Source organism: Spodoptera frugiperda, chromosome 19 (assembly GCF_023101765.2).
Source record: "Spodoptera frugiperda isolate SF20-4 chromosome 19, AGI-APGP_CSIRO_Sfru_2.0, whole genome shotgun sequence".
Classification (NCBI taxonomy): Eukaryota; Metazoa; Arthropoda; class Insecta; order Lepidoptera; family Noctuidae; genus Spodoptera; species Spodoptera frugiperda.
The window spans coordinates 508091-535911 of record NC_064230.1 but is presented as its reverse complement, the minus strand read 5'-3'; the positions used below and the strand labels follow the sequence as shown (position 1 = coordinate 535911).

Below are 27821 nucleotides of genomic sequence, written 5' to 3'. Positions count from 1 at the left end.
CCGGCTTATACCATAGAAAAAATAATTCTGTACTCCCTCTCTTTCTTTCTTTCTCTCTCTCTCTCTCTCTCTCTCTCTCTCCCTCTCTCTCTCTATCTCTCTGTATTCTTCTTCCAGGCTCCTCATCAAAGATGTACCAAATGCTGCAGTCTAGGAAGACTGCTGTACCAGTAGACGTGAACTCAATCATAGAATATGCTGATCTGCTGTACACTGATGGTGAAGGATGGGAACTCTTCGATGCCCTCATGGAGTATGAACAATATCCCAATGGTAAGCTTGATATCCAGACTGTATGCCATGCTGCGGACTACCAGGGGCCTTGGTCTGCTATTACAATAAATTGTGTCAGAATGGTCGATCACTGAGCAGTGCGAGAGGGACGGAGCTATGTAGGTTGTATAGCTATATACTAACACTAACACTATTATTAGAACTTATGACGGGAAATTTACCTTGTTTATTAATTTTGGAACTTGGAATCCAGTGGTCCAACTATGTAAAACCCGCAAAACTGCCAAGAAAGAAGAAAGTTCGCGAGCGGACACAGTGAGTTTTGTGTGTCGAGAGTTAAGCCGAGTTACAAGTGACAATGGTAGTGGTATTACTGGTGTCAGCAAAAAACGAACGAGAAAGCGGGTAGACCGATTTGTCTGCTCGTAAACACCCACCCGCATTTACTCCAGTTAATCCGTGATCATGGCGCTTGCAACAGTGCCGAAATATCGGAAACTCATCAAAATTAATAAACATGGTAAATATCCCGTCATAAGTTCTAATAATAGATATGGATATCTTCACATCCAACCACTACCAGCCATACAGTCCACTGTACAGCTGTGGAGAGCTGAAGATCGAACTCGGTGGCAGGATTTTGGAGAGGTCTACGTCCAGCAGTGGACGAGAGCTGATGATATTTTATTTGAGTGGGAAAATTCTTGCCTTATGCGAAGCGAGAGAGAGTGTCAGACTCTTACTGACTAAACACCACCTCGTTCCTACTGCTGCTTCGAGTGGCTCCAGGTCGCTCGAATAATGACAATGTTAACTTAGCTTGTGCAACAAATTGCTTTTTTATGGAAGTATAGTATTTTACCTACCTAGGAGCATGTGATAACAGTGAGTAGATAGATACACACTAGGGACCGCCACGGGTGACCGACGCTTAACCAAAGATTTGCCTTCAACGATTATTTTCGGCAGTTAATGCTTTACTGAATTTCAGGTAAAAGAAACGCAAAACAGCTTTGTGAATTCATATTCGACTGTTTCATGAGACCGTACAGAAGACTCAGCCATCTGGAGCGAGGGCAAAAGCTTTTCAACTCTATTAACAGCGTGTTAAAGAACAGATTCCCGTCACGAAGATCTATGGGTAATACATGCAGAATTCAACTCCTACAGAGCGCCACCTACTACGCTCCTTACATACTTCTTTAGCTTCCACCACATTCATACATCTGATGGTATACAGAAACTACAGAGCGCCACCTACTACGCTCCTTACATACTTCTTTAGCTTCCACCACATTCATACATCTGATGGTATACAGAAACTACAGAGCGCCGCCTACTACGCTCCTTACATACTTCTTTAGCTTCCACCACATTCATACATCTGATGGTATATAGAAACTACAGAGCGCCGCCTACTACGCTCCTTACATACTTCTTTAGCTTCCACCACATTCATACATCTGATGGTATACAGAAACTACAGAGCGCCGCCTACTACGCTCCTTACATACTTCTTTAGCTTCCACCACATTCATACATCTGATGGTATACAGAAACTACAGAGCGCCGCCTACTACGCTCCTTACATACTTCTTTAGCTTCCATCACATTCATACATCTGATGGTATACAGAAACTACAGAGCGCCGCCTACTACGCTCCTTACATACTTCTTTAGCTTCCATCACATTCATACATCTGATGGTATACAGAAACTACAGAGCGCCGCCTACTACGCTCCTTACATACTTATTTAGCTTCCATCACATTCATACATCTGATGGTATACAGAAACTACAGAGCGCCGCCTACTACGCTCCTTACATACTTCTTTAGCTTCCACCACATTCATACATCTGATGGTATACAAAAACTACAGAGCGCCGCCTACTACGCTCCTTGCATATACATACGCATACATATATGCGACTTCCGGACAAGGAGCCTCGGGTTCGATTCCCAAGTCAGGACAAAATATTACTGGTATTATTTGGCTTTTCGAAAATTTCTCAGCAATAGCACGGAGTCTGGAATTGTGTCCAGTACACGGCAATAGACACACCCCTATTACATGGGACTTATAACACAAATGGTGAAAAGTGTGTGTACATTGTATAGCGGCATAACGTGCCGTAATGTGCACCTCTGCCTTCCTCCTTTAACAAAAAGCATGACGTTGCATTTATAAACGTACAACGCAGATTACATTAATTCCACAGCGCGCACTACAAAACGCATCAGAAAGAGTAAGAAAGAAAAAGAAGTAGAAGATATCATAAACCATTTCGTTTCTAACCTCGTCTTTAATATAAGAATTGAGATGACGACTCCTCAATATGACAATGATGAAGAAACAACAAGAATTGCGAGCAATTATTACATTTTATCATCAAGCAAAACTAATCATAAATCTAAAGGCAATAAAGTGACACATGACAAAGTAAAAGAAACAACATTTGATTATAAAAATCTATTATTAGAAGATATTTTTGATGAGCCGAAAGAAGATATGATAGATGCAAACAGTCGTTTAGATAGGAATCCATATTTTAAAGACTTTGATTTTGCTAAAGATGAGAGTGCGTCGAGTAAATATGATAAATCTAATAGCAAAGATATGGTATACAGAAGATGAATGACGTTTTCGAAAAGAACTACTCCGGTTCTCGAATTCGGAAGTTTCGTATAATCTCGGGCCGTAGGTTTTATTAATTTACTAATAGAATTACTTATTAAAAATAAAACGTTATTTCATTTTTTATTTCATATCGATGGTTAAAAGGAAATAGGGTATAAGCGACATTTTGGTCAAAAATGAGTTTATTATGCTATCCTACGTAAAATTTTCCGCTCTTTCGAATGCGCTTACTCTCATGGCTCCACGATGACATTTTTGGCGTTTATACCCTAGCAAAAAAAAACATTGTCCTAGTATTCTTTCGACGACCGACGAGTTTAAACGGCTCTCCTGAACATTTCATTTTTTGTCGCTTATACCCTATTTCCTTTTAACCGTCGATATCAAATCTTATTTATTTATTTTTATTTCATTCATTTTCATTTTAAGTCATTTCCCATAGGTATTATTAGGTAATAAACTAGCTGATGCCCGCGGCTTGGCTTGCCTGGATTACAGATTTTATTACTGATAAGTTAGTCTTTAGTAGGTACATCAGCTACCTGCCAATAAAAATCCTGTCATTTTAGAGATCTGGAGCTGCGGACCACCTAGCGGGTTTGTTAATCTCATCTTCAATCACAATTGTGTAATAGTCTATATTATTATCAATACATTACCACCGGATATCTACGAGATAGACAGATGACCTAAGGGTCTGCGACAGTCGATGTATGCAGGTCACTCCCAACCATTGGGAGAGGACTGTGGGAGGCAGGGTGATGGTGATCTTTATGAAATAAAACCATAAAATAACAACACACAGCGTTTTATTTACAAAATACTTAAAGATAATCCAAGAAGTGATAGTGGTAACTTTTTGAGAAAATTTACTATTAGTAGCCCCCAGTCAAAGTCAAATTTTCAGGCATTTATTTTAATTAATCCGTATTAAGATACTTTTGAAACAAGCAGACGAATCACCTGGTGGTAATACAATCGCCGCCGCCCATGGATACTTGAAACATCAGAGGCGCCGCAAGTGCGTTGCCGGTCTTACTAGGAGTTAGGAATTTAAAGGTCGTTGGGGAAATCGGGGTATTAGGTCAGATAAAGAAAGGAATTAGGCCTCACACAACGCAAGCGTTGTTTCACGTCGTGTTTTCTGTGAATGCTGTGGTCATGACTCCGGTCGAGCCGGCTAGCAGGGCTCTCCCACAATTTATTTATATTAATATCCTCGTCATATATGCTTAATGTCATTATTGCCAAATCGTCTTAAATCTTTGAGCCTTAAATTCTATGACCCTGTTTCTGGTTCAAATGCGATCTAAATCGAATCGCCTCATGGAAGAGTGGGAATCTGGTAGTTACTTGATTAGTCTTCTTGGCTTTAATCAGTTTAGTCGTAACTTCTTTGGTGGGTCTACTGATTAGGTTCACTATATAACTCCGTGTCGATCTAAGCCGTAACATGTGTCGATGAGGAGTGACAATCTTGAATCGCCTCTGTATACTTGTAATCGGCTTCATGTTTCTCAACATGGGGTATTGGTACCGATTGTCCGATGTATAGCTGAGTCTCCGTCGATAGATGTCGTCGCTGTAGCCTGGTTGAAACGTCGTGAGTTCCTGCTTCATTGTCGAATGTTTTGTCCTTGTCTTTTGTAGTTTCTGTCTCATTTGCTTTTGTGATTTCCTCGAGAGTGGGATTGAGTCGCTCTCTGATTCTAGTGGTGGCCTTTGTTCTATTGCTGTGGGTGGGGAGATGGTTATACGGTTAGTATACTTTTACACAACGAAGCTGATAGTTGTTTTGACGGTAAGCGGATACCGTGGTCTAAATACATTTATGCCACTAGAGGTAACTGAGCGAGGGCGACTGGGATGCCGTCTCCACCTTCTGCGAAGCTGCTAGCTAAGGAGGAGACAGAGCACGTAACGGAACGAACCTCCTCACGCCCCAGCCGTCGCGAGAGACACTCCGGGCGTAGGGGATCACGCAACGATCACGTAAGTGCGGGTCTGCGAACGGCGAGCAAGGGTACCTCGCTGCCCGACCAGAACCAGACCCGTGCGTGCGGCACCGAGCGGTCGGCACGTGCCTCAGAGAGCCATCAGACCACCACAGATGGGGCCCGTTAGAGCTGATGCCTGACTTGGAGCTGCGGACTACCTAGCGGGTTTACCGGGGCTCCGGCTCAAAGAGCAGAAGTAGGAACGTGGCAGATAATAATCTAATGAATTCTCCCGCCTTGGTGGACGCGAAAGAGAGTGTCAAACTCTTACTGACTAAAAACCACCCCGTTCCTACTCCTGCTTTTCGAGCTTGCAATCACTGAACAGCCACGACAGGTAGAATAAAACTATAAGATAGGATTGCCGGAGTCTGTGTTTCCTGATGGGTATAACCTGGGTGTCTTCAAAGCCCGAGTGAATAGGTTGCTTATGGGCAGACGTGCTCCACCGTAGGCCGCATCATCACTTACCATCAGGCGAGATAGCGGCCAAACGTCGACCCATTCACATGTAAAAAAATATATATATAAGAGACATACATACCTTCATTAATTCCTAAAAATCCTAAAGAAATGTCCTGCAGCCGCTCTCCTTCAGGCATTTTAGCTCTTAGCTCCATGTTAATAGAGTCTACCAACTGTTGACGTAATTCTGTATTACTGAGCCGACGATACGGCTTGAGGAAACTCTCCATTAATGCTAGACATACAGCGTCGCTTGGTTGTGTAGCTGAAATTAAATGATAAATGATATTTATTTTTGCAAATAGGTTACAATGTAACTCTTTTACACGTCAATCTCTTAAACAACTAAATGACAATAACAAAATCAAAGCATGTATTTGAATTAATGCCGTACTCTTTTTTATGGTATAAGCCGGTAAACGAGCAGACGGATCACCTGATTGTAAGCAATTGCCGCTGCCCGGAACATACAACATGCGAAACTCCACAGGCGTTACAAGATAAGCGTTGATTGATCGGGGATTGGGAAGATTGGGAAAGAGTGTGATTGGGCCTCCCGTAACCTCACTCACACAACACAAGCGTTGTTTCACGTCAGTTTTCTGTGAGGCCAAGGTATCACTCCGGTAAAACCGGCCCATTCGTCAGAAAGCACAGACTTACTTTAATTTATTATACACTGAATTACTTCCGTATTCAAAGACATTAAATGATTACTATTCATTAGTAATGATTTTGTTCCGAAAACAATTGCTAAGGTCTGGGTTAAGTAACCATTAAATGACTGAAGTGCGGCGGTTAGAGTTACATTCCCTAAAAGAAGTTCGAGAATCAACTAATAGATGGCGTAAAGTACAATAAAGCTACATCGCACAAATACATACTGTTAGGATAGTCGTCAAAATCTTTGAGCGCAGTGAAGAGCTGCGTGCCTTCTTCATCATCATACAGCATGTCAGCATAGTCTATGATGGTGTTCACTTCAGAAGATAGCTCCTGGTGACGTCTACTTATCTTTCTTTTTAATTTTGAGGCGTATTCTGCAAGAATATCATTAGAATCAGCTGATTACATGTGAACATTAGCTCATGACGATACCTAAGTACGTGTGTCGTTGACGAGTCAACCTCGCTACCATCAGTTGACTGGACAATACACTACATGAGCTGATTACATGTGAACATTAGCTCATGACGAGTACGTGTGTCGTTGACGAGTCAACCTCGCTACCATCAGTTGACTGGACAATACACTACATGAGCTGATTACATGTGAACATTAGCTCATGACGATACCTAAGTACGTGTGTCGTTGACGAGTCAACCTCGCTACCATCAGTTGACTGGACAATACACTACATGAGCTGATTACATGTGAACATTAGCTCATGACGATACCTAAGTACGTGTGTCGTTGACGAGTCAACCTCGCTACCATCAGTTGACTGGACAATACACTACATGAGCTGATTACATGTGAACATTAGCTCATGACGATACCTAAGTACGTGTGTCGTTGGCGAGTCAACCTCGCTACCATCAGTTGACTGGACAATACACTACATGAGCTGATTACATGTGAACATTAGCTCATGACGATACCTAAGTACGTGTGTCGTTGGCGAGTCAACCTCGCTACCATCAGTTGACTGGACAATACACTACATGAGCTGATTACATGTGAACATTAGCTCATGACGATACCTAAGTACGTGTGTCGTTGACGAGTCAACCTCGCTACCATCAGTTGACTGGACAATACACTACATGAGCTGATTACATGTGAACTACTTACTCTGTATTACTCCCGTTTCAGCTTCAGTCATGAATTTTGCCAGTTTCATAGTGACGTGTAGGAGAGGCTGACCGAGCCAGATAATCTTCCCAGTCTCGCGAAGTCTGAAATAGAAATGGATAAGGTTCACATCATGAACTTTTAAGTGTGGGAGAGCCATGCTTCGGCACTGCTGGGCCGGCTCGACCGGAGTAATACCATGGCCTCATAGAAAACCGACGTGAAACAACGCTTGCGTTGTGTTTCTTTGTGTGAGTGAGGTTACTGGAGGCCCAATTCCCCCTTCCCAATCTTCCCCATCCCCATTCCCGAACAACAACCCTTAAATTCCTAACTCCCAAAAAGCCGGTAACGCACTTGTAAAGCCTCTGGTGTTTCAAGTGTCCATGGGCGGCGGCGATTGCTTACCATCAGGTAATACGTCTGCTAGATTACCGGCATGTCTCATAAAAAAACATTACAGAAATAATTATGTGCTACTCACTGCAACGCAATCTGTTCAGTGTGGACGAGGACTTCAAACAGGTCGTCCTTGTCTTTAGAAGCCATGATCCTCATCAGCTCCATCAAGAACACCACCATGTAGCCTTCCTTCAGATCCTCAATCATTTGGAAGTATGGCAGCATCGTGGTTGTAGTTTGGTGTGTACCTGGACAACAGGATTATAAGTTTGAAATCGCCCTGTATTGAGCAAGCGTGGTGATTAATGCTCAAACCTTCTCCGTGTGAGAAGAGGCTTTGGTCAGCAGTGGCCACTTATAGGCTGTTGATGAATATGAGGATGAGATACTAAAGTTTGTGGTGTAGTGACGGCTCAGGATAGGCCGTCATCATATTAATGACATCAGTAGTGGAAGTAAGGTGTAAGTGTGGGAGAGCCATACTTCAGTACGAATGGGCCGGCTCGACCAGAGTCATACCACGGCCTCACAGAAAACTGAAGCGAAACAACGCTTGCGTTATGTTTCATTGTGTGATTGAGCTTAGTGGAGGCTCAATTAAATCCCCTATTACCCAACAACCCTTAAACACCCAAAAAGCCGGCAACGCACTTGTAACGCTTCTAGTGTTTCAAGTGTCCACAGGCTTTGGCTATTGCTTACCATCAGGTGATCCGTCAGCTAGTTTACCGGCTTATACCATAAAGAAGTAAGTATTGAGAAACGACTAACGTTTTATATTCACTTGTGCTGGTGTGGTCACAGAGCTGGTGTCCTCTGCATCATCGCTTTCTTTGTCTTTGTGTGTTGAAGGTTCTTCGGGGATATTGGCCAATTCTTTTATCAGATTGTTAACTTGCAGTCTTTTATGCTTCGTCTTGTATACATCTGTGACCGGGTCTGCCTCCATTGTCATTTTCAATTTCAACTTCTTATGTGTCGATAGCGTCTCATGTTTTGGCTTTTTGATTTTCTTTACGTGTTCTGTTGTTGGTTTCAAAAAGTCAAAATTGAATATTGCTTTCGTTAGAGTTTTAGTTGTTTTCTTTCTTCTCCGCTTTGTAGATGTAAGATGTTCTTCTATTTCGTCTTCAGCTTTGGTAAAGCGTTGCTTTTTTGTTCTTTCTCTTTCCCTTTCCCTTTCCATATTTAGTATATCACCGAATTTTCCCAGTTTTGCATCATCAATACCATCTATTATAAGCGTTTTATCACTCTCATCTTTCGATTCAATTGTTTTATCGTCAACTGTTGTAGTTTTTACAAATTTCTCAGCAGTAACATTCTCTTCTTCTTTTTCGTCTGTTGAACTATCTTCTTTTACATCTCTTTCTTCTCCATTTTCTCTTTCTTCCGTTGTACTATCATCTTTATCAGGCGTTACTGGTTTATTAGGTAAAATAGTTATTCGTAAGTCTCTCAAATGCATATTCTTCTTCAGTTTTCTGATATTTTTTTCATTTTTATCCAATTCTGAATCTGTTTCTTTGCTTGATTCTTGTGATGTGCTTGTGTTGTCGTCTGGTTTTTTAGCATTTCCTTTCTTAAGTATTTTGGGTTCATTATCACCATCTATAGCTTTTTTATCTTTTTTCTTCTTATTAATGTTTAATTTGCCAATGTATGAGCGATACATGTCTAGTAGTTGGTCTCTCACTGATGAAATGGCTGGAGCTAAACCCATTTGGCCACGTCTTTCTATCTGTTTCGGTTTAGTTCTGTCGTCCAGAAGTTGACTGTCTTCCAGAAGTAGATTGATTTTCATGTGTTTTTTTTCTAATGGTCGGACCATTTCTGTTGTGGGGTTAGAGATATTGGTTAGTAATATAGTTTGGAGTAGGAGCTAGTCGGAAGCGATCGGCGCCATGATAAGTGACCGGTGTGAATAAATAAAGCAATCAGAGCGCCTAACGCGGTCTCTATCTCGTTAAATGTAAAACAAACTTATGCCCTTTGGAAATTAAAGGCGTGACGAATACGAAGAGAGAGAATAGAAGACGAATTAATACTTTTAAACACTTACAACTATCGTGGTGACCCAGAGGTTTAAGACACCCGCTTCTCATGAATGAGAGTGCGGGTTCAAAACGAGTTATAATATGTACTTTCTAAGATTATTTAGACACCACTGACAAACGGTGAAGGAAAACATCGTGAGGAAACCTGGGCTTAAAGTTTCTAATTCAAGTTTTAAATCGCCAACCCGCCTTGAGCAAGCCGTGGTGATTAATGCTCAAACCTTCTCTGTTAGAGAAGAGACCTTTGAGTCAGCAGTGACCACTTAAAGGCTAATGATGATGATGATGATAATGATTTACAAAGATAATATTAAGATATAGCAATGACAAACCTGTGTAAAAGTGCTGACAAAGTAACAAGTCATAGTTCAGAAATAATAATATAAATAGCAGAATCATTATTTATAAATTATAATTAATTTCACGTCGGAAATATTCACTTTTCTAATTATTTTATTGTAACACATTTTCATAATAAACTATATGTTCAGTATTAAAAGTTTTAAAAGACATTTGCAAGAGCAGTGGTACTTTAAAAACATTGAGTTTAAAAATCGGTAACAATTCCAATGTTTATTGTCAATAAAATAGTTTTGTAACAATTTTATTGGATTACAAATATAAAAATAGTTGCTCGCGCAATGTATAACAAGTTTTATGATGCGATAAAATGTTAGTGTTTTTATATTAAAATGAAAGTGTGCGCTTGTGTTCTGTTCACTATATTCGGTACATATTTTCTATTATACTTTTCCTGTATATCTTATACACTAAAATTAGAACTCAGGGTTTTACTACACCAATCGATCGACATTAAATTGATGCCATCGGTTGACGTTGAACGATTGGTGTGGTAGCTTTAATTGATCGACGGATATCAGTCGACTAACCAATCGATAAGCTGCCTATCAATTGCATCGGTCGACGTATATCGATTAACGCCGAAATCTAGTCTAGTAGACTGTATCGATTGAGTCGACTAATCCATTCTACCATCGATCGATGGCATCTATTGACGATCGTTCTATTGGTGTGGTAACACCCTTACATAAACTTCACTACAATATCCATCTAGTAAATCCAACAAAATATTAACATAAATAACAAAATAATCCAAACAATTGCAGCTCTCATCAAAGCAAGCTCTCAACACACCATCAAAGACCAAATACTCAAACAAGCAGCTGACGACAAACTCCATCGAAATGAAGACAGAACACGTGACGTCACCAGAGACCTTCCAGCGAAGCCTAAAGCACTAGGCAAGGTACCTAGGTTCCAGGTCACCACGCCAAGAGTAGTGACCTTCACTGAGTTCCTACAACAAGCGATCCATATACTGAACACTTACGACGATACCACGTTCGGAGATTTCATCGACATTTTAAATGAAGAAGTTAGAAACCATCACTACAAAGGATGCAAGTTCTCCGACCTGACCAAACACCACGACACTAGAAGGCTGCTGCAGACTAAACTGGACTTGATCAGCGGGAAACCGGTGTCTGAGACGAAAGCCAATGTAAATGCTTTAGCTGACATGCTCAGAGACGAGAGGTATGACAGGAAAGCCAAAGATTTCGTCGATTTCATCAATTCTTTGTACGGAGCCGCAACTGTAGAGAAATTCGAGAAGATTTTGAATGAACTGGAACATTACAACAAGCCAGGAACTAGACGCATGGACGACAATCTGGCGCAACTTGTAAAGGACGCACTAAAGACGTTGATATTCGATTACTACACAAAGCTACATGTCAACGCTAAAATAGAACTCAAAGAAAAAATACAAGAGATTTGGAATCAAATGCAAGAAAGACAAACTTCAGGTTATAACAAACATAACTTTCGTGTAACACCGCCTACTACTAACTTTGATACATCAGAGAATATGATTCCTGCACCTGTATCTCCGGCAGAAGACAAAGAGTCCAGCTATGATGCAGACGAAGGAACTAGTGGAGATGCAAGAGCTAAGAAAACCGTTAGAATAGCTTCGAGTATGGACTCAGAATATGTCTTAGACTCTTCTTCTAACTCTATAAACGAATTCCAGGAGAAGTTGCGTCAGTTTAACACGCAACGTTACGTGACTTTGGTCACAGAAGCTTACGGCGAGGCACACTCAGACGAGGATGGGACGGATGAAGCCAACACAATAGGAACCAGTAATGGGGCACAACACAAAAATAAACAAACATCTGGTGAAAACAAAAAGAAATATGTGAAAGGTTTGGCAAGATATGCAATGAAGCATTTAAACAATCACGATATTAATAAAGTATATCAGATGGCCACAAGAGATAGAAAGAAGTACAGAGAAGAGAAGAGAGATGATTCAATAGAAGAAAGTAGACAAGTTAGTGTGAGGGATAAATACTATGAAGCAAAGAATAATAGGGGTGGAGGCAAACGTGTTACTGGTATGGACACGTTTGGGTATAAGAGGGCTTTACCTCTTGACCAATGGCGCGGAGGGAGGTAAGATATACAACTCTTGCACATAGGACTCACTTAGTTTAAAAGTCTAATTTCCGTAGTGCTTGGCAACGGGGCTTCTCCCAGTTGTGCAATCTCTTTTGTGCCTTCTGGCTTAAATCATTCTGTCTCCTGCATTCTCTAATAATATTTTCTGATTTATTTCGTTGCGGGATCCAAGACAGTCATTCATGTCCCTGGGACGTTGGACTTCAGTGTTCCGGTGTTTGCATGGTTGTATCTACTGTAGATTCTGGTGCACAGGAGTTGTAGCGGTTTGCCTTACCTGTGACTGAGAGAGACACACTACACAGTTATAATGTAGCTGTACGATTGTAACTTCTTTTTCATGCACTTTTTTAAAGGGCAAAATTATCCAATTACTTCTCCGGCCTTAGTGAGGTGAGAGAGTATCAGATCTTGTCACTCCGGATCTTTTCATATCTTCCTGTGTACCTGTTTATTTAACGTTAATATAATTATTTATTTTCAGATATAAACAAATCTATCGCAGAGCTGGAAATCTTAACACCACAACAACACAAACCAATGATTTAGTGAGAAGAGTCAGCAATCTAGAAGTACAACTGCAAGAAGTGAAGGAAGAAATACACGATGGACACACTACAGATAGACATAGCAGTACACAGTCAGTCACAACAAGATCAATGTATGATACAAAGAATAGAATGAATAAGACAAGAGCTGTACCGACAATACAAATGAGAGCTGACGCAAACGAATTCGTAACTGAAGCAACGAACAATAAAACAGAAGAAGTTACTGCGACAGAACCATCCGTAGCCACAACAGATACAGTAGTACATGTAGATACAAATACTAGAACTACTGAAGTACATGTAGATACAAATACTAGAACTACTGAAGTACATGTAGATACAAATACTAGAACTACTGAAGTACATTCTCCTGTAACCGTCGCTGAAGTAAGTGCAGCAGATACAAGGCTGTACGACATTGTCAATGCAACTGCAGTCTATGATAAAACCAATGCGTCTATGACGACTAGTAAGAGTTTGAGGAGACATAATTCTCCTATAACGCATGCGGCTGCTGATTATACTTATATAGAGTTGGATCCGTTTGATCATGTACATGAGAGTTGATGTGTTTTCAGTAAATAAATAGTTGTGTTTAGAGTGTTTTATTCCTTCCTTTTTCGTCAATATTTTTTATGAGATGAGCTGGTAAACTAGCGGTCAAATCAACTGACGGTAAGCAATAAGCGCCGCCCATGAACATCCGAAACACTAGAGGAATCACAACACACGTAGGGAAGTGTGAGGAGATTATTAATCACAACTTGAAATGAGCTGTTCTGTCTACATATAAAAGAGCAGTCGAATCACCTGATGGTGAGCAATCGACGCCGCCCATGGACACTTTGGAAAAAGAGACCGCTAGATGGAACATAGAGAGGAGCGCGGTTTGTAACGTCCCGCGCTCCCCGTAACGTGTCACGCGTTATGTTTAAGGGAAATCCAGTTATGGCATCTCTTTGTATTTGTTTCATGGAGTTTATGTGTATATTCGTTAATCAATGACATCAAAACGTCTGAAGGAGCAGGAGTAGATTATGGTCTGGAATGGCATTTTTATTCCACAGTAACGCGACTGACGTCACTGGCAAGATCTTTGGGCTTAAAAATACAACACAACTTTAAGTCTTTTAGGAGAAATAAAACTATGGTACAACATAATAAACATTAACATCAAGTAGAACGTAGATGGAAGCATTCAGTGAAATCTCATAATAATTTTGACAGATTCAGAATTCAATATCAGAACCACTTCCTTAGTAGTTGCGCTTTTGACATAAATGGAAATACATATTTAAACAATACACGTGGCACCATCTGGTTTCTAAATGTGAAAGTAAAAGCGTAAAGAAAAATATAACTCTATGTACATGTCGTATCATTTTCGGTAGGTAATTTAATCCATATTTGGCTACACATATTTACACATATCGTGGTCAGCGACATCTACCGACACACAATGAAGATTGTAGTTCCAGAAACAACTAACAGATGGCGCTTAACATAATTTTGCATTGATCAATACTAAAAAACAAGGAGGTTCTCGGTTTGACCTGTATGTATGTATGTATATTTGTGCGCGATTATCTCGCGTTTTGCTGAACCGATTTTGATGCGGTTTTCAGCATAGTATTTTTGAACTTACTAGAAAGAAAATGGGGGTTCGCACTACAAGAGTTGAAGGTGGTTCCCATTTTTTTTTTAAATAAGCTTCATTTTTCGTCTGACAATTAGACACACAATTTTGAACACAAATAATGCCTACTTGTAGTAATCAGCCATTACTGTATATTATTGAATTAGGGAACTTTATATAGTTATGCATTTAAATCCGTTCATTAGATATTCTAGATTTTGTCCACAGTTATAAATAACAGCAAGCCTCGATTCGGGTTCGATTCCCGGGTCGCGCAAAGAATTGCTGGGTATTTTTCGGTTTTTCGAAAATTTCTCAATAGCACGGAGTCTGGAAATGTGTCCAGTATATGGCAATATAGTCACCCCCTATTACATGGGACTTATAATACAAATAGTGAAAAGTGAGTGTACATTGTATAGTGACATTACGTGCCGTAATGTGCACTTCTGTCTATGCCTTCGGGGATAAAAGGTGTAACGTTATGACTATAAATAACAGACAGATCAGAGGTTTACATATAAAATATAGTATCCACTTTCCACATTAATTTCATAAGTGCCATGTATCCCTACACTGCCACTAGTCATTGGGGGAGGCCTATGTTCAGCAGTGGACGTTTTGGGGCTGATATGATGATGATGATGATGTGTACTGTATTATCCGGAGCTGCGGACTATTTAACAGGTTACCGGAGCTCCGGTTCGAAAAGCAGGAGTAAGAACGGGGTGGTGTTTAGTCAGTAAGAGTCTGACACTCCCTCTCGCCTCGCCCAAGGCGGGAGAAGTTATTGGATGATTTTCACCCCTCAAAAGAAAACCTCTGTAGTATACAATAGAGGCTAAACCTTTTATCTTATTGGGTTCGATCCTAAATAACGTAGGACTTAAGGGAAGGATATATCACTACATAGTATAAAACAAAGTCGCTTTCTCTATCCCTATGTCCCTTTGTACGCTTAAATCTTTAAAACTACACAACGGATTTTGATGCGGTTTTTTTAATAGATAGAGTGATTCAAGAGGAAGGTTTATATGTATAATACATATGAAAAGTAAAAGTCTATGCGTTTTATATGTATAATACATGCATTGTATCCATGCAAAGCTGAGGCGCGTCAAGTTATAAAAATGGTTAGGGAAAAATAAAAAACGCTTTACTTTTCACAAAATTTTATTTAAGACATTTACCGGAACAGTCTAACTGTCAATTTCAATAATTCATCTCGACCCAAAATCTTTAGACATGACTTCTATAGAGTTTCTGTCAAAAATTAAGATCGATCCGAGAATTTTGGATTAGGATTGAATATTGAAATCGGCAGTAAATGTGTTATTAATTTTTAATCGAGATATTTATACAGGGTGTAACTGGTGAGTATACATATCAATACGGTTTCTAGATAACATAACAAACGATACGGGAAGGGTTTTTAAACTCATGTTTTCATGGAACGAAGTTATGAATTTTTCCAATACATAAAATTCCAGAAACCGAACATCAAAATTAGGTAGATACAGGTACTAGGCGATCAGATTTACAGAGTAGGTACCTATGTATTCTGTAATTAGCGAGTGACCCCTGAGTGTGTCCATACGTTTGTATGCATGATTTAATAAATCAGATACCATGGACTCTCAGTTAAATATCAGACATACCAAGTATTTGGTACCAAGTTATTTAAATTTCATATTTTAAGCTGAATCTTTATTTAGATGATTCTATTCAACCTATATTATTCAGTGCTTCTTGATGTATTGAAGGTATTTTGTTACACGTTATATAAAACTAAACAGCAACATGATCCTAATCACCAAACATTAGAAGACAGAAACTTATCAACATTCGGCAAAGAAAATAAATCCATTATTTTCTTAGATACAGCTCTATTCTTCGCCTTATCACTATCAAACTTTGTATCAGTCAGATCCTTCATTATATTCCCAACAGAAATAGCAGTATCTTTTGACTTCCTACCATTTGCAACATGTAGAGCTACTAAAGGAAATGTACTACTGAAGTTTCGAACCAAAGGATAAGTTGTTTGTGTTTCGACACTTAAATTTACCGTAGTTTCTGTCGCTTCTTTAGTACTATCAATTGGCAATCCTTCTCTCTCGTCCGATAACTGTGTATCATTAGATCTTAATACTGCTTCGTCTACCTTCATTTCATCGCTAGATTTTTCTGTTGAATGGCGTACGTTTTTTGGTACTTCGTGATGATAATGAGGTTTCAATTCTTCGTGGTATACTTCAGCACTTGCATTCAGGATATGATTAGATAAGTTAGTTTCATTAGCTTTTCTAACGTCTATCTTTAAAATCTTTCTATACAGCCTTGAAACGTTACATTTATCGCATTTTTTAATAACAATATTACTGATTCCATCTGTTATGTTGTACCTATGTCTTAAACTTCCTTTTTTGACAAATGCGTCGTTGTTATCATCTATCCCATTATTGCTTCTACTCACGCATTGTCCTGTTTCGTTTTTATCGGAACAACTCCTCAAAGCACTGTCTTGCTTCAATTCTGCTATTTGATTCTCTAAATAATTTAGTCTTTCAATGATTTTATGACCTAAATCTTGTAAGTCTTCCTGGTTATCATCAAAAGATCTTCGCGAGTGTTTTCTAGATTTGTGTTTATCGTCATCTATTTCATTTTTAAGTCTGTCGATAACTTTTTGGATTATGTTTATAACTTTAGCTTCATTTGTTTGGTATTTGTTGTCAAAATGTAGGACCGTTTCTAATGCCAGATTAATGTTTTTGTCTGGGTGGTCTGGCAGTGGATTTGTGGACGCTGAAATATTGAAAATGTTATAGTATAAACTCATAGACATAAAAAAAAACATGGTAAATATCCCGTCTTAAGTTCTAGTGTTAGTGTTATATATTATTATGTTAGTGAGTTTAATACGTTCAGAAGCAAGAGAGTAACAAGAGCAATTTCAGCAGATGGATTTGCCATTATAGTCTAAGTGTGGGAGAGCCATGCAAGGCACGAATAGGTCGGCTCGACAGGAGTGATATCACGATCTCGAGTAGAAAACCGACGTGAAACAACGTTTGCGTTATGTGAGCGATGTTACCGGAGGCCCAATTACCCCCATCCCAATCTTCCCAAGACAAAATAATACTGGGCTTTTTTCGGATTTTCGAAAATTTCTCAGTAGTAGCACGGAATCTGGAATTGTGTCCAGTATATGGCAATAGACTCACCCCCTATTACATGGGACTTATAACACAAATGGTGAAAAGTGTGTGTACATTGTACAGCGGCATTACGTGCCGTAATCATCACTCAGCTAAAGATATTATATTATTTGTAAGAAATTTAATAGAAAATATAATAATAATCGAACAAATACCAAATATAGTGAACAGCAGAACACAAGCGCACACTTTCATTTTAATATAAAAACACTAACATTTTATCGCATCATAAAACTTGTTATACATTGCGCGAGCAACTATTTTTATATTTGTAATCCAATAAAATTGTTACAAAACTATTTTATTGACAATAAACATTGGAATTGTTACTGATTTTAAACTCTGTGTTAAAAAGTTTCTGTTATTTCGCTTGTTTTTTTAAACTGGACTTTATTTCATTTTAAAAACAAAACCTGTTACAATAGGCTTGGTATAACTTGAAAAAAATATATAAAAATGGTGTTTTTTTGATGCTACACTACAGTTCTAATAAATTAAGAAGATAAATCTATTCAAAATAAGGATATGTAGTGAAAATTTTGTGTTGAATTTATTTAATACAGTATGTCAATCAGATGAGGATCGAGGGAGATTAAAGTAGCATGGGGCTTATTATATTCATAGTATTGTTAAGTCCAATCTTACATTATAATTCAGTAAACTGCGATACCAACAAGACAGGTAATGACATAATTTTAATTAAAACTTACCTATATAACCGTTGACATAGTATCATAAAGTGCGGGAGAGCCATGCTTCTGCTGTGCCGGCTCGACCGGAGTGATACCACGGCCGAGCAGAAAACCGACGTGAAACAACGCTTGCGTTGTGTTTCGTTGTGTAAGTGAGGTTACCCAATCCCCGATTCCTCAACAACCCTTAAATTCCTAACTCCCAAAAGGCAACGCACTTGTAACGCCTCTAGTGTTTCGGGTGTCCATGGGTGGCGGCTTACAATCAGGGCTTATTGCTATTACAGAGTGACAGAGCTATGTAGGTTGTATAGCTCCGTCCCTCTTGCACTGATCAATGATCGACCATTCTGACACAATTGTAATAGCAGACTAAGGCCCCTGGTGATCCGTCTGCTCGTTTACCGGCTTATACCATAAAAAAACCAACCAATTATTGTGTATTGGTCTTTCAAACCGCTGATCTTTGAAACATTCAAACACGATAATCCTTATTACAGACTTCAACGAATCAGCGCTCATAGCAAAGCACCAAAAAAGCATGAAAAATGTGAACGCATTCTTCAGAGACCTGAAAGTAGTATTAAGCAAGAATAAAAAGACAAAGAAAGAGATGCAAGACACTACACCACCTAATTTGAGAGCTAGATCCATTGACACGTACAACTCTGATCCTACCCAACCTCATATACATGCTTTACCTGCTTACATAAGTAAACCTACATTCCCAATCCCTTTAATATCTAAAGAAGATTTATGGACTCCTATGAAACTAGCATCTACAGCAAAAACAACACTACACCTAACTTCTACAGTAAAACTAATCCCTACTGCGTTACGAACTAAACCAAATTACCCATCTGTGCCAACACATGGTATACCAAAATTCTATTTCAACAAACTGTTTCAAAAACACACGTTCCCAACTCATTTTGTGCCAACACAATTCACTTTTCCACCAGCCAAGAGATCTTCACATATTTTGATAAAGAGCTTCCCAAATTTTGGTCCAACGAAATTTGGCGCTGTTAAGTTTAATCAAGTGTACAATTTAAGAGCTGAAGTTGATAGTTTAACCACTATTTATAGTACTTTGAGTACATCTAGTGTAATACCAAAAGCATTTAATGATACTAGTGCTTTAGCAGCGAAGCCTTTCTCTGATAGAAGTTTACATGCATCTACAACCACATTTGCCCCTATTACTACTCCCACAACCAGCTCTGAAGCCACTACAATCACTTCAGCACCTAAAACCTCTTTAACACCTCCGTCAACTTCATTTCACCATTACCCTACTTCTACAAAAACATCTGCAACTCCGCCTCTATCTCCATTTACAATTCCAAACCCTAAATCTCCTGCCTTTGAGTCCAAAATCGCTACTCATGGGTCGCGGTCTTACCGAACCACTACAGACAAATATCTTGGCTTATGGCAAAAAGAGATGACGAATTTCGCGTCTCCTCACACTTGGAAGATTAAGCTAGCAAGTGATGTGACAACCACAAGTAAGTCTTATTATTGTTGTGATAGAATTCTAATTCGTTTGTGACTAGCAGTAATTTAAATGGAGCAACTTTTGTGGTGGCCCGGAGGCTTAAGACGCCCGCTTCTCATGCATGAGAGTGCGGGATCGAAACCTACCAACAAGTACCAATGTGACTTTTTCCGAGTTATATGTACTTTCTAAGATTATTTAGACACCACTGACAAACGGTGAAGGAAAACAGCGTGAGGAAACCTGGGCTTATAATTTCTATTTATAAGTTTGAAATCGCAAACCCGCATTGAGCAAGCGTGGTGATTAATGCTCAAACCTTCTCCGTGTGAGAAGAGGCCTTTGGTCAGCAGTGGGGACTTACAGGCAGTTGATGTTGATGATGATGAGATACTAAAGTTTGTGGTGTAGTGACGGCTCAGGGTAAGACGTCAGCAGTGGCCACTTATAAGCTGTTGATGTGATGTGAACTTCCATATTATACCAATAACCCTTTCAACATTCATGCCACTTAACAGTTATTTTTGAAGTTCCATCATAGTTCTACTTTTTTTCAAGCAGTTATAACCGGGGCCGCGAAAATCATTCAAATGACTTCTCCCGCCGCTTCACGCCGTCAACTGCCTGATCAAATTCCAACGTGCCGTCGACCGCTCGCGAGCAGTTGCGTGGCATACACGGACTGCTCGAGCCGTTGACTGCGCTAGAGCAGTCGACAGCTCTCCGACTTCCTCCTCAAAGGGCGGCCCTTTGCGGCCTCGCGGCGTCTGCAAAAAAATCAAACATCAACTGCTCGAGCAGTTGAGTACACGCTAGCCAACTGCTCAAGCAGTCAACAACCGACGGCTTGAGCAGTCGACGCCGACCGCTCGAGCGGTCCGTGTCTGTCGCACAGCCGCTAACTGCTCGAGCAGTCCGTATGCGGCCGCCCTAACAAACCATTTCTTTACCACCAGCTCAAAGAACCACGCCACGGCCGGGATGGAATCTCATCCCAATCAAACCAATTGCTTACAACCCACATTGGACTCCAAATCTCCCCCCATTTAAACCAGCCTACAACAGACGCAACCGCACACGCTATTACGGACAAAACAGACAGAAAGACTCACGAAAGAAGAGAAAGAGACTCAAATATTTAAAAAGAATAAAACAGAACTATCCAATGCTTCTATTTACGACAATAGTAAACAACTCTAGCATTCCAAATTTCTACGGCCATCTACACGATGAACCGACAGAAAATGATAGTGATATACATACCACATTTAAAACGACAATCATTAATGGCAGTCCTGTCTATCTGCCGGTAGATCCAAATGAAGGTTCTACGATAGGTAAGTGGGCTAAATTTCTGAGAACTATGGTAGGTATAGAGAGTGTAACAAAATGCCCATATACATCAAGAAGCACTGAAGAATACATGTTGAATAGAAGCTCCATACAAAGTATCAGCTTAAAATACGTTAAAAAAAATTGTTACCAAATACTTCGTGTTGCATGATTCTTGATTTTAAATCATCATACAAACGTATCATACAGGGGTCACTAGCTAATAACGAAACATTTCTTCTGTAAATCTGATCGCCTAGTACCTGTATCTACCTAATTTTCATGTTCGGTTTCTGGAATTTTATGTATTGGAAAACATCATAATTTCGTTCCATGAAAACATGAGATTAAAAAACCCTTCCCGTATCGTTTGTTATGTTATCTAGAAACCGTGCACTTGATATGTATACCCCATCTTTGTTACATCGTGTATATAGGTATCATCATGAGCTAATGTTCACATGTAATCAGCTCATGTAGTGTATTGTCCAGTCAGCTGATGGTAGCGAGGTTGACTCGTCAACGACACACGTACTTAGGTATCGTCATGAGCTAATGTTCACATGTAATCAGCTCATGTAGTGTATTGTCCGGTCAACTGATGGTAGCGAGGTTGACTCGTCAACGACACACGTACTTAGGTATCGACATGAGCTTATGTTCACATGTAATCAGCTCATGTAGTGTATTGTCCAGTCAACTGATGGTAGCGAGGTTGACTCGTCAACGACACACGTACTTAGGTATCGTCATGAGCTAATGTTCACATGTAATCAGCTCATGTAGTGTATTGTCCAGTCAACTGATGGTAGCGAGGTTGACTCGTCAACGACACACGTACTTAGGTATCGTCATGAGCTAATGTTCACATGTAATCAGCTCATGTAGTGTATTGTCCAGTCAACTGATGGTAGCGAGGTTTCAAATATGATTGTCTTGTACAGGTTTACTGCCCACTGCGTCGACCAAGTCTCCGAACCTTCGTTACTACGAGATGATGAAGGAACTAGACGAGGGATATATGATGATATTTCTGATAGAACTTTGCAGAATAATTTCTACGAAGGATCAGAAACATGTCCATGATGTCATTAAACATACGGGACCTATTATCAATGAGTAATTTTAAAATATTAACTTCTTTATACTACTTACCTATCATAATATTATAAGCCGGTATACGAGCAGACGGATCACCTGATGGTAAGCAATCGCTGCCGCCCATGGACACTTGAAACACCAGAGGGCGTAACGAGCGTATTGTCGATCTTTTAACGGATAAGAATTTGAGGATTGTGAAGGATTCGGAGCTCGAATCAAGTCATACTTCGGCACGAATGGGCCAGCTCGACCGAAGTGATACCACGGCCTCACAGAAAACCGACGTGAAACAACGCTTGTGTTGTGTGAGTGAGGTTACCGGAGGCCCAATTACCCACCTTCCCAATCTTCTTAATTCCCGATTCCCCAACAACCCTTAAATTCCTAACCCCCAAAGGCTTTTTTTTTTTTTTATACATATAATAAAATCGGGGGTCTGTAAAATCATCCAACCCAAAAATGACTTCTCCCGCCTTGGGTGAGGCGGGAGGGTTTTCACGAATGTCAGACTCTTACTGACTAAAAACCACCCCGTTCCTTCTCCTGCTTTGAGACGGAGCCCCGGTAACCTTTTACTTGTCCGCAACTCCGGATCAGAACACCCAAAGGCTAGCCACGCATTTGTAACAGCTCTGGTGTTTCAGGCGGCGACGATTGCTTACCATCAGGTGATCCGTCTACTCGTGTACCGGCTTATACCATAAGCTGTTCTATGACACCGAAATCTCTTTTACTGCCGCCCTCAGAGACTTTTAATGGTTACTTTAACAAAGTCAAAGTCAAAGCATTTAAAACCAAAAATTTCAATTAATCCTAAATAAGGCACTTTTGAAACGTCAAATTGAATTGTCCGTCAGTCTGTCTGTCAGTGAAGCTAGGCGCTACTAACTGTTCCTTAGAATCGGTTTTGTATCGAAAACAATTGCTAAGGACTGGGTTAACTAACCATTAAATGACTCTGAGTAAGGCGATTAGTTTTAAATAGATAGTCTGAGGTTAATTATTATGTTATCGGCTTACTCACGTAATGTTTTGACGAGGAACTCGACTCGACACAGTGAGCGCGGTATGTAACACCGTTTTTACGTCGACCCGAGAATGGAACTCAACACCTCCGCAGCCGCCGGCGAACGAGTCTAACGTGCCAACATCGCGCGTGATTCCAGGCAGAGGGCGCGCAACTCGAGTCGCCAGTAGCAGTGCGACAATCGCCGCGTCGTGTGTCGCGTAATGCTGCTCATGAATATGAGCCTCTAGCATGGCTTGAAACTAGTCGAGTTCCTCGTCAAACAGTTACGTGAGTAAGCCGATAACATAATAATTAATTTAGTATGTCTCACGAAAGTTACAATAAAAAGGTATTCTGAGGATTGAGAGTACTAATTTTTGCAGGTCACACGCAAATGGACGCCTCCACTGGATGGGTAGCCCATTACTAGAGATTACATTGAAACTAGCAAACTTTATATCTGAAGCACCTATCGATCTTACAAGAGGTAAGTTAAAATACTGTAAATAATACTGGTTTATAAACTTATTATTAGTTATAGCTACTTCCGCGCGGTTTCACCCGCTCTGCTCGGCTCCTATTGGTCATAGCGTGATGTTTTATAGCCTATAGCCTTCCTCGATAAATGCACTATTCAACACAAAAAGAATTATTCAAATCGGACCAGTAGTTCTGGAGATTAGCGCGTTCAAACAATCAAACAAACAAACTCTTCAGCTTTATAATATTAGTATATTAGTATAGATGAAGATTTAGTTATTCACTTTTAGTTGTTTAGCTCTTAGTTATATAGTTTGGTTACCTTTTTCCGCCACTTTCTAGTTTTATACAATGTGATAGGGGTGAGACTTCTAACCCGTTAATGCTGAGTACTACATCTAATTTTATCGACAAAAAAATAATATGGGGTTGAACCCCCCTTGAAAATATTGAAAAATAGCGATTTATTCGGTAAAAATTATTCAGAAATGATTTTTTTTCTCACCAAAACATTATCGACATATGAAAAAAGTAATGAATTAGTTAGCCAAGGTTATTAGCTACCGTTTGTTGTTTTTTGTTTTCCTACGACGCATACAACCTTTGATATCAAAAAAATATTAAAATAGCCATAATTTTTAGGGGGAGGGGATTCGACCACTTCGACCCCCGACTTTTGTCGATAAAATTAGGTGTAGAATTCAGCCTTAACGGGTTAGAAGTCTCGCCCCTATCACATTGTATAATGCATGCTGTGAAACTCTATTATTGGCTTAAGAACCTCATGTCACATATACCATATCATGTACTTAGAAACTAAGCTGTTGAGTTTCCTATAAATAAATAAATAAAATACTTCTGAGTGCTTGCATGCATTAAATTCACCAAGGGAAGTAGAAACTATCGTTTCCTTTTTCTTCTCCTCTAATAATATCTTCTGATTTGTTTCGTTGCGGGATCCAAGACAGTCATTCATGTCCCTGGGACGTTGGACTTCAGTGTTCCGGTGTTTGCATGGTTGTATCTACTGTAGATCCTGGTGCACAGGAGTTGCAGCGGTTTTGGGAGGTTGTGGCGGGCTTGTCCCAAGTGCCTTGTGCAAGTTTTTTTACGTTAACCCGATTTTTGTTTAGCCTTCTGATTGGTTGGTTAACTTGGAGCAACAAATCAGAGCGCTGAACGTCATTAAACGTGTCGACGTCGTCATAAACGTAAAACAAACTCCCACTACTAATCTATACTAATATTATAAAGCTGAAGAGTTTGTTTGTTTGTTTGTTTGAACGCGCTAATCTCCAGAACTACAGGTCCGATTTGAATAATTCTTTTTGTGTTGAATAGTGCATTTATCGAGGAAGGCTATAGGCTATATAACATCACGCTATGACAAATAGGAGCCAAGCAGAGCGGGTGAAACCGCGCGGAAGTAGCTATCTTCCTATAACGCGGCCGCCTCGCTGCTAACAGCTGATCACGGGAAATAACGCGCGCGAGAAATTTTGTTGTTTTGTCACAAATTACCAGTAACCCTATAGTGTGATTAATAGAACTTCTCTTCCCACCAGCATACGCAGGCATGATGTACCATATGCTACGAGCGAGGAAACAAACCCTCTCTCCCGAGGTGAACTCAATAATAGACTACGCTGAGTTCCTGTATACTGATGAAGAGGGAGAAAACCTCTTCAATTCTCTGAGGGAATTCGAGGCATACCCTGAAAGTAAGTATATGTATGTATACAGTATGGAGAAACCTCTTATGACTTAATTTAAACCACATATTTCTTATCATCTTGGCTGACGATATACGAAAAATGAGCGAAATACGCCCAGTAGGTAAGCCAAAAAGTGCATTATTCTCTTTGAGTTAATTTGAACACTCTTTACAAATACGGCATTATAACAGCCGCGCCGCATGTCCGTAACATTCCTAGACAACCTACAACATTACAGCTCTATTGTGGTCAAGGAACATGGAGCTGTTCACACAGAATTTAATACTTGATTTATTTTGTTTGTAATTTTATTTTGTTTTCGTTGAAATATTTAGTTGTATTATGCTTCTGTGGACGAGTACTACTTGTAGTTTCATTTAAGTCATATGAGTGATCGCCATATGACATAATTATGTATTACTTTTTCCTATTTTCAGTATCAAAATCTGGCTACTTACTTTGCTCAACACTGATAGAAAACTTTTTAAGTCCATATCGACGCCTCCACCAATCGGAGCGGCGCCAAAGATTATTGGACTCTATCAATAAAGAATTAAGGGATAAATTCCCACAAATCTCGTTAAAAACAGCCGAAGGAACGAATTCAAGGTATAGAATAGGAGGTAAGCTTGTAACTTTTGTAAATAGTTCCTTAACAATCCAATAGATGGCAGGCTTTACAAATACTTAAATCTCTCAATGCTGATGACGGGGTATGAAAATTAAAAATCTATCTAGTCCGTCAGTTAGGTAATGAAACAATATTAGACACGTATTTTTTTATTTTGTCATATAAGGTAACAATACTTAGATAAAACGAATCAAAGTTTAGGAGTTGGAGTAAATACGTCATTTCTACGCATAAAATGTACCTAGAAGTAACGTCACGCGATATTTCAAATCGATATATCTTCGAAAGTATTTTGTTCAGATAGAAAATAAAAAATACGTGTGTAATGTTTTAAAATAATGTAGAAAACGGACATTAAAGATGTTACCACACCAATCGAGCGATCGTCGATCGATGGTAGAATGGATTAGTCGACGTCGATCGATAGTTTCTACTACACCAATCGATCGATAGCCGATAGATACTATCTTGCGATGGTGGAATGGATTGGTCGATTTCGATCGTTAGTTTCCGGCCCGAATATAAACAATCTACGTCGACCGATGCAATCGATCGATTGGTTAGTCGACTGGTATCCGATGTCGATCGATGCCATCGATGAACTATCGATCGATAGGTGTGGTTGTTACCAAACCTATCACTATATACACTCTAAAATAAAATATTGTCATCTACCCTATTATAATTCTACCCAGCAGAAGAGACACGCCATTGGCCAAAATTCCGAGCGTTTTTAGAATCAGACGAATCAGGCCTCTCAACATCAGATTCGGAAAGCGAAATAAAAAGAAAACTGCGTTTAAAACGAAGACTTAGAATACATAATATAAGAAAACAAGCGAATAACGAAATAACACACAAGTCTAGAAGACAAATGGACATTAATGGAAATAAATACTTAGAATTACGAAGCATGAAACCTATCACTAAGGCACAGAGACGTTACAAAGTCGTTACATCGAAATATCATATGAAACGCTCCCGTAAAAGGACTACAGAGTCTTATCCATTTAGCCTACAACGCAGACCAACTATAGATGCTTTTGTTACCATCCCAGACCTATACCTAAACACTCCCTTTCCCTACTTCCACGAACAAAAAGACTATTTAAACCCAGAAGATGTAAAAGTTTACCATAGAACCGGTGGCAAAAAGCGACGACAGCGCCGCCCTAAACAAACTATAGATTTCGAAAGATTGCAGAATTATTACTATCCGTTTGAAGAGTATTTTAGACAATCAGAGCCCGTGAGAAGTGTAAGTAGAGTTACTAATGCGTATTTGAAGAGGATTGTCGAGGTTTCAAGTTATAGTGATGAGGAGGATTCTTTGCAAAGGAATTTAAATGGAGCTCTGTTTTATAATGGGACGTCTGCTACTGAAACTACATATACTGGGTGACTGGTGAGATACCTTCAATATTTGAGGACGTGATAGTATGCGAACATACATATATCATGAAATAAAATAACATAAAAATGAAATATTAAATAACTTCTTAGTAAACTTCGTACACAGTACACCGAGAGTCCAGTATTTATTTATTTAACTGCGGAATACTTGGACACGCGCTACCAACACAGAATACATAGGTACCTACACTGTACAGCTGTTGCCTACCTACACCGAGACCTATTCAAATTTCACAATTTTTTAGAGACGTTTCGATAAAAAATTAAGCTTCTATTTTTATTATACCAAGTTAACGAGAATCGAGTACCAAGTACTCTCCATAAGTATTGAAGGTATCTCACCAGTCTATACTTACATAACTCTCCCATGGGTGTTAAGAAACAATGGAACGCCAATTGCTACGAATCTTACACACCTCTTTCGCTTCATCAACAGTCATCAGTCTTTTCATGCATGCTCGTC

The 27821-nt window shown here is 39.6% G+C and overlaps 3 protein-coding genes across 4 annotated transcripts; 2 read left to right on the top strand and 1 right to left on the bottom strand.

Moving 5' to 3' along the window:
- Positions 1-4146: 4146 nt before the first annotated feature.
- On the bottom strand, positions 4147-10121 carry LOC118281267 (uncharacterized). The gene is made up of 7 exons (XM_035601854.2): positions 9922-10121; positions 8304-9365; positions 7615-7780; positions 7131-7234; positions 6221-6376; positions 5416-5601; positions 4147-4607 (listed from the first exon to the last, which is right to left on the bottom strand). The coding sequence occupies exons 1-7, from the start codon at positions 9986-9988 to the stop codon at positions 4147-4149; spliced, it is 2202 nt and encodes a 733-aa protein (XP_035457747.2). The 5' UTR covers positions 9989-10121.
- A 160-nt stretch (positions 10122-10281) lies between these two features.
- On the top strand, positions 10282-13214 carry LOC118281028 (uncharacterized). Its single transcript, XM_035601458.2, has 3 exons — positions 10282-10318; positions 10717-12070; positions 12561-13214. Exons 1-3 carry the CDS (start codon positions 10282-10284, stop codon positions 13192-13194), a joined length of 2025 nt encoding a protein of 674 aa, XP_035457351.2. The 3' UTR covers positions 13195-13214.
- Positions 13215-18678: 5464 nt separating this feature from the next.
- Positions 18679-27588, top strand: LOC118281218 (uncharacterized). 2 transcript variants are annotated; one of them, XM_050700454.1, is made up of 7 exons: positions 18679-19687; positions 20634-21014; positions 21954-22128; positions 23503-23606; positions 25165-25320; positions 25752-25937; positions 26644-27588. In XM_050700454.1, the coding sequence occupies exons 1-7, from the start codon at positions 18718-18720 to the stop codon at positions 27345-27347; spliced, it is 2676 nt and encodes an 891-aa protein (XP_050556411.1). In that variant the 5' UTR covers positions 18679-18717; the 3' UTR covers positions 27348-27588. The 2 variants fall into 2 exon arrangements, with proteins under 2 accessions (XP_050556411.1, XP_050556410.1); XM_050700453.1 differs by having other exon boundaries at positions 26641-27588.
- Positions 27589-27821: the final 233 nt, after the last annotated feature.

Coding starts and splice junctions, on each gene's coding strand:
- LOC118281267 (XM_035601854.2), bottom strand. CDS start 9,988: ATGATTCTGCTATTTATATTATTATTTCTGAACTATGACTTGTTACTT. Junction 7,235..7,614: donor ACTGAACAGATTGCGTTGCA/GTGAGTAGCACA, acceptor TTTCTATTTCAG/ACTTCGCGAGACTGGGAAGA. Junction 5,602..6,220: donor TTTTGACGACTATCCTAACA/GTATGTATTTGT, acceptor ATTTAATTTCAG/CTACACAACCAAGCGACGCT.
- LOC118281028 (XM_035601458.2), top strand. CDS start 10,282: ATGAAAGTGTGCGCTTGTGTTCTGTTCACTATATTCG. Junction 10,319..10,716: donor TGTTCTGTTCACTATATTCG/GTACATATTTTC, acceptor AAACAATTGCAG/CTCTCATCAAAGCAAGCTCT. Junction 12,071..12,560: donor GACCAATGGCGCGGAGGGAG/GTAAGATATACA, acceptor ATTTATTTTCAG/ATATAAACAAATCTATCGCA.
- LOC118281218 (XM_050700453.1), top strand. CDS start 18,718: ATGAAAAATGTGAACGCATTCTTCAGAGACCTGAAAGTAGTATTAAGC. Junction 23,607..25,164: donor ACCTATCGATCTTACAAGAG/GTAAGTTAAAAT, acceptor TCTTCCCACCAG/CATACGCAGGCATGATGTAC. Junction 25,938..26,640: donor TTCAAGGTATAGAATAGGAG/GTAAGCTTGTAA, acceptor AATTCTACCCAG/CAGAAGAGACACGCCATTGG.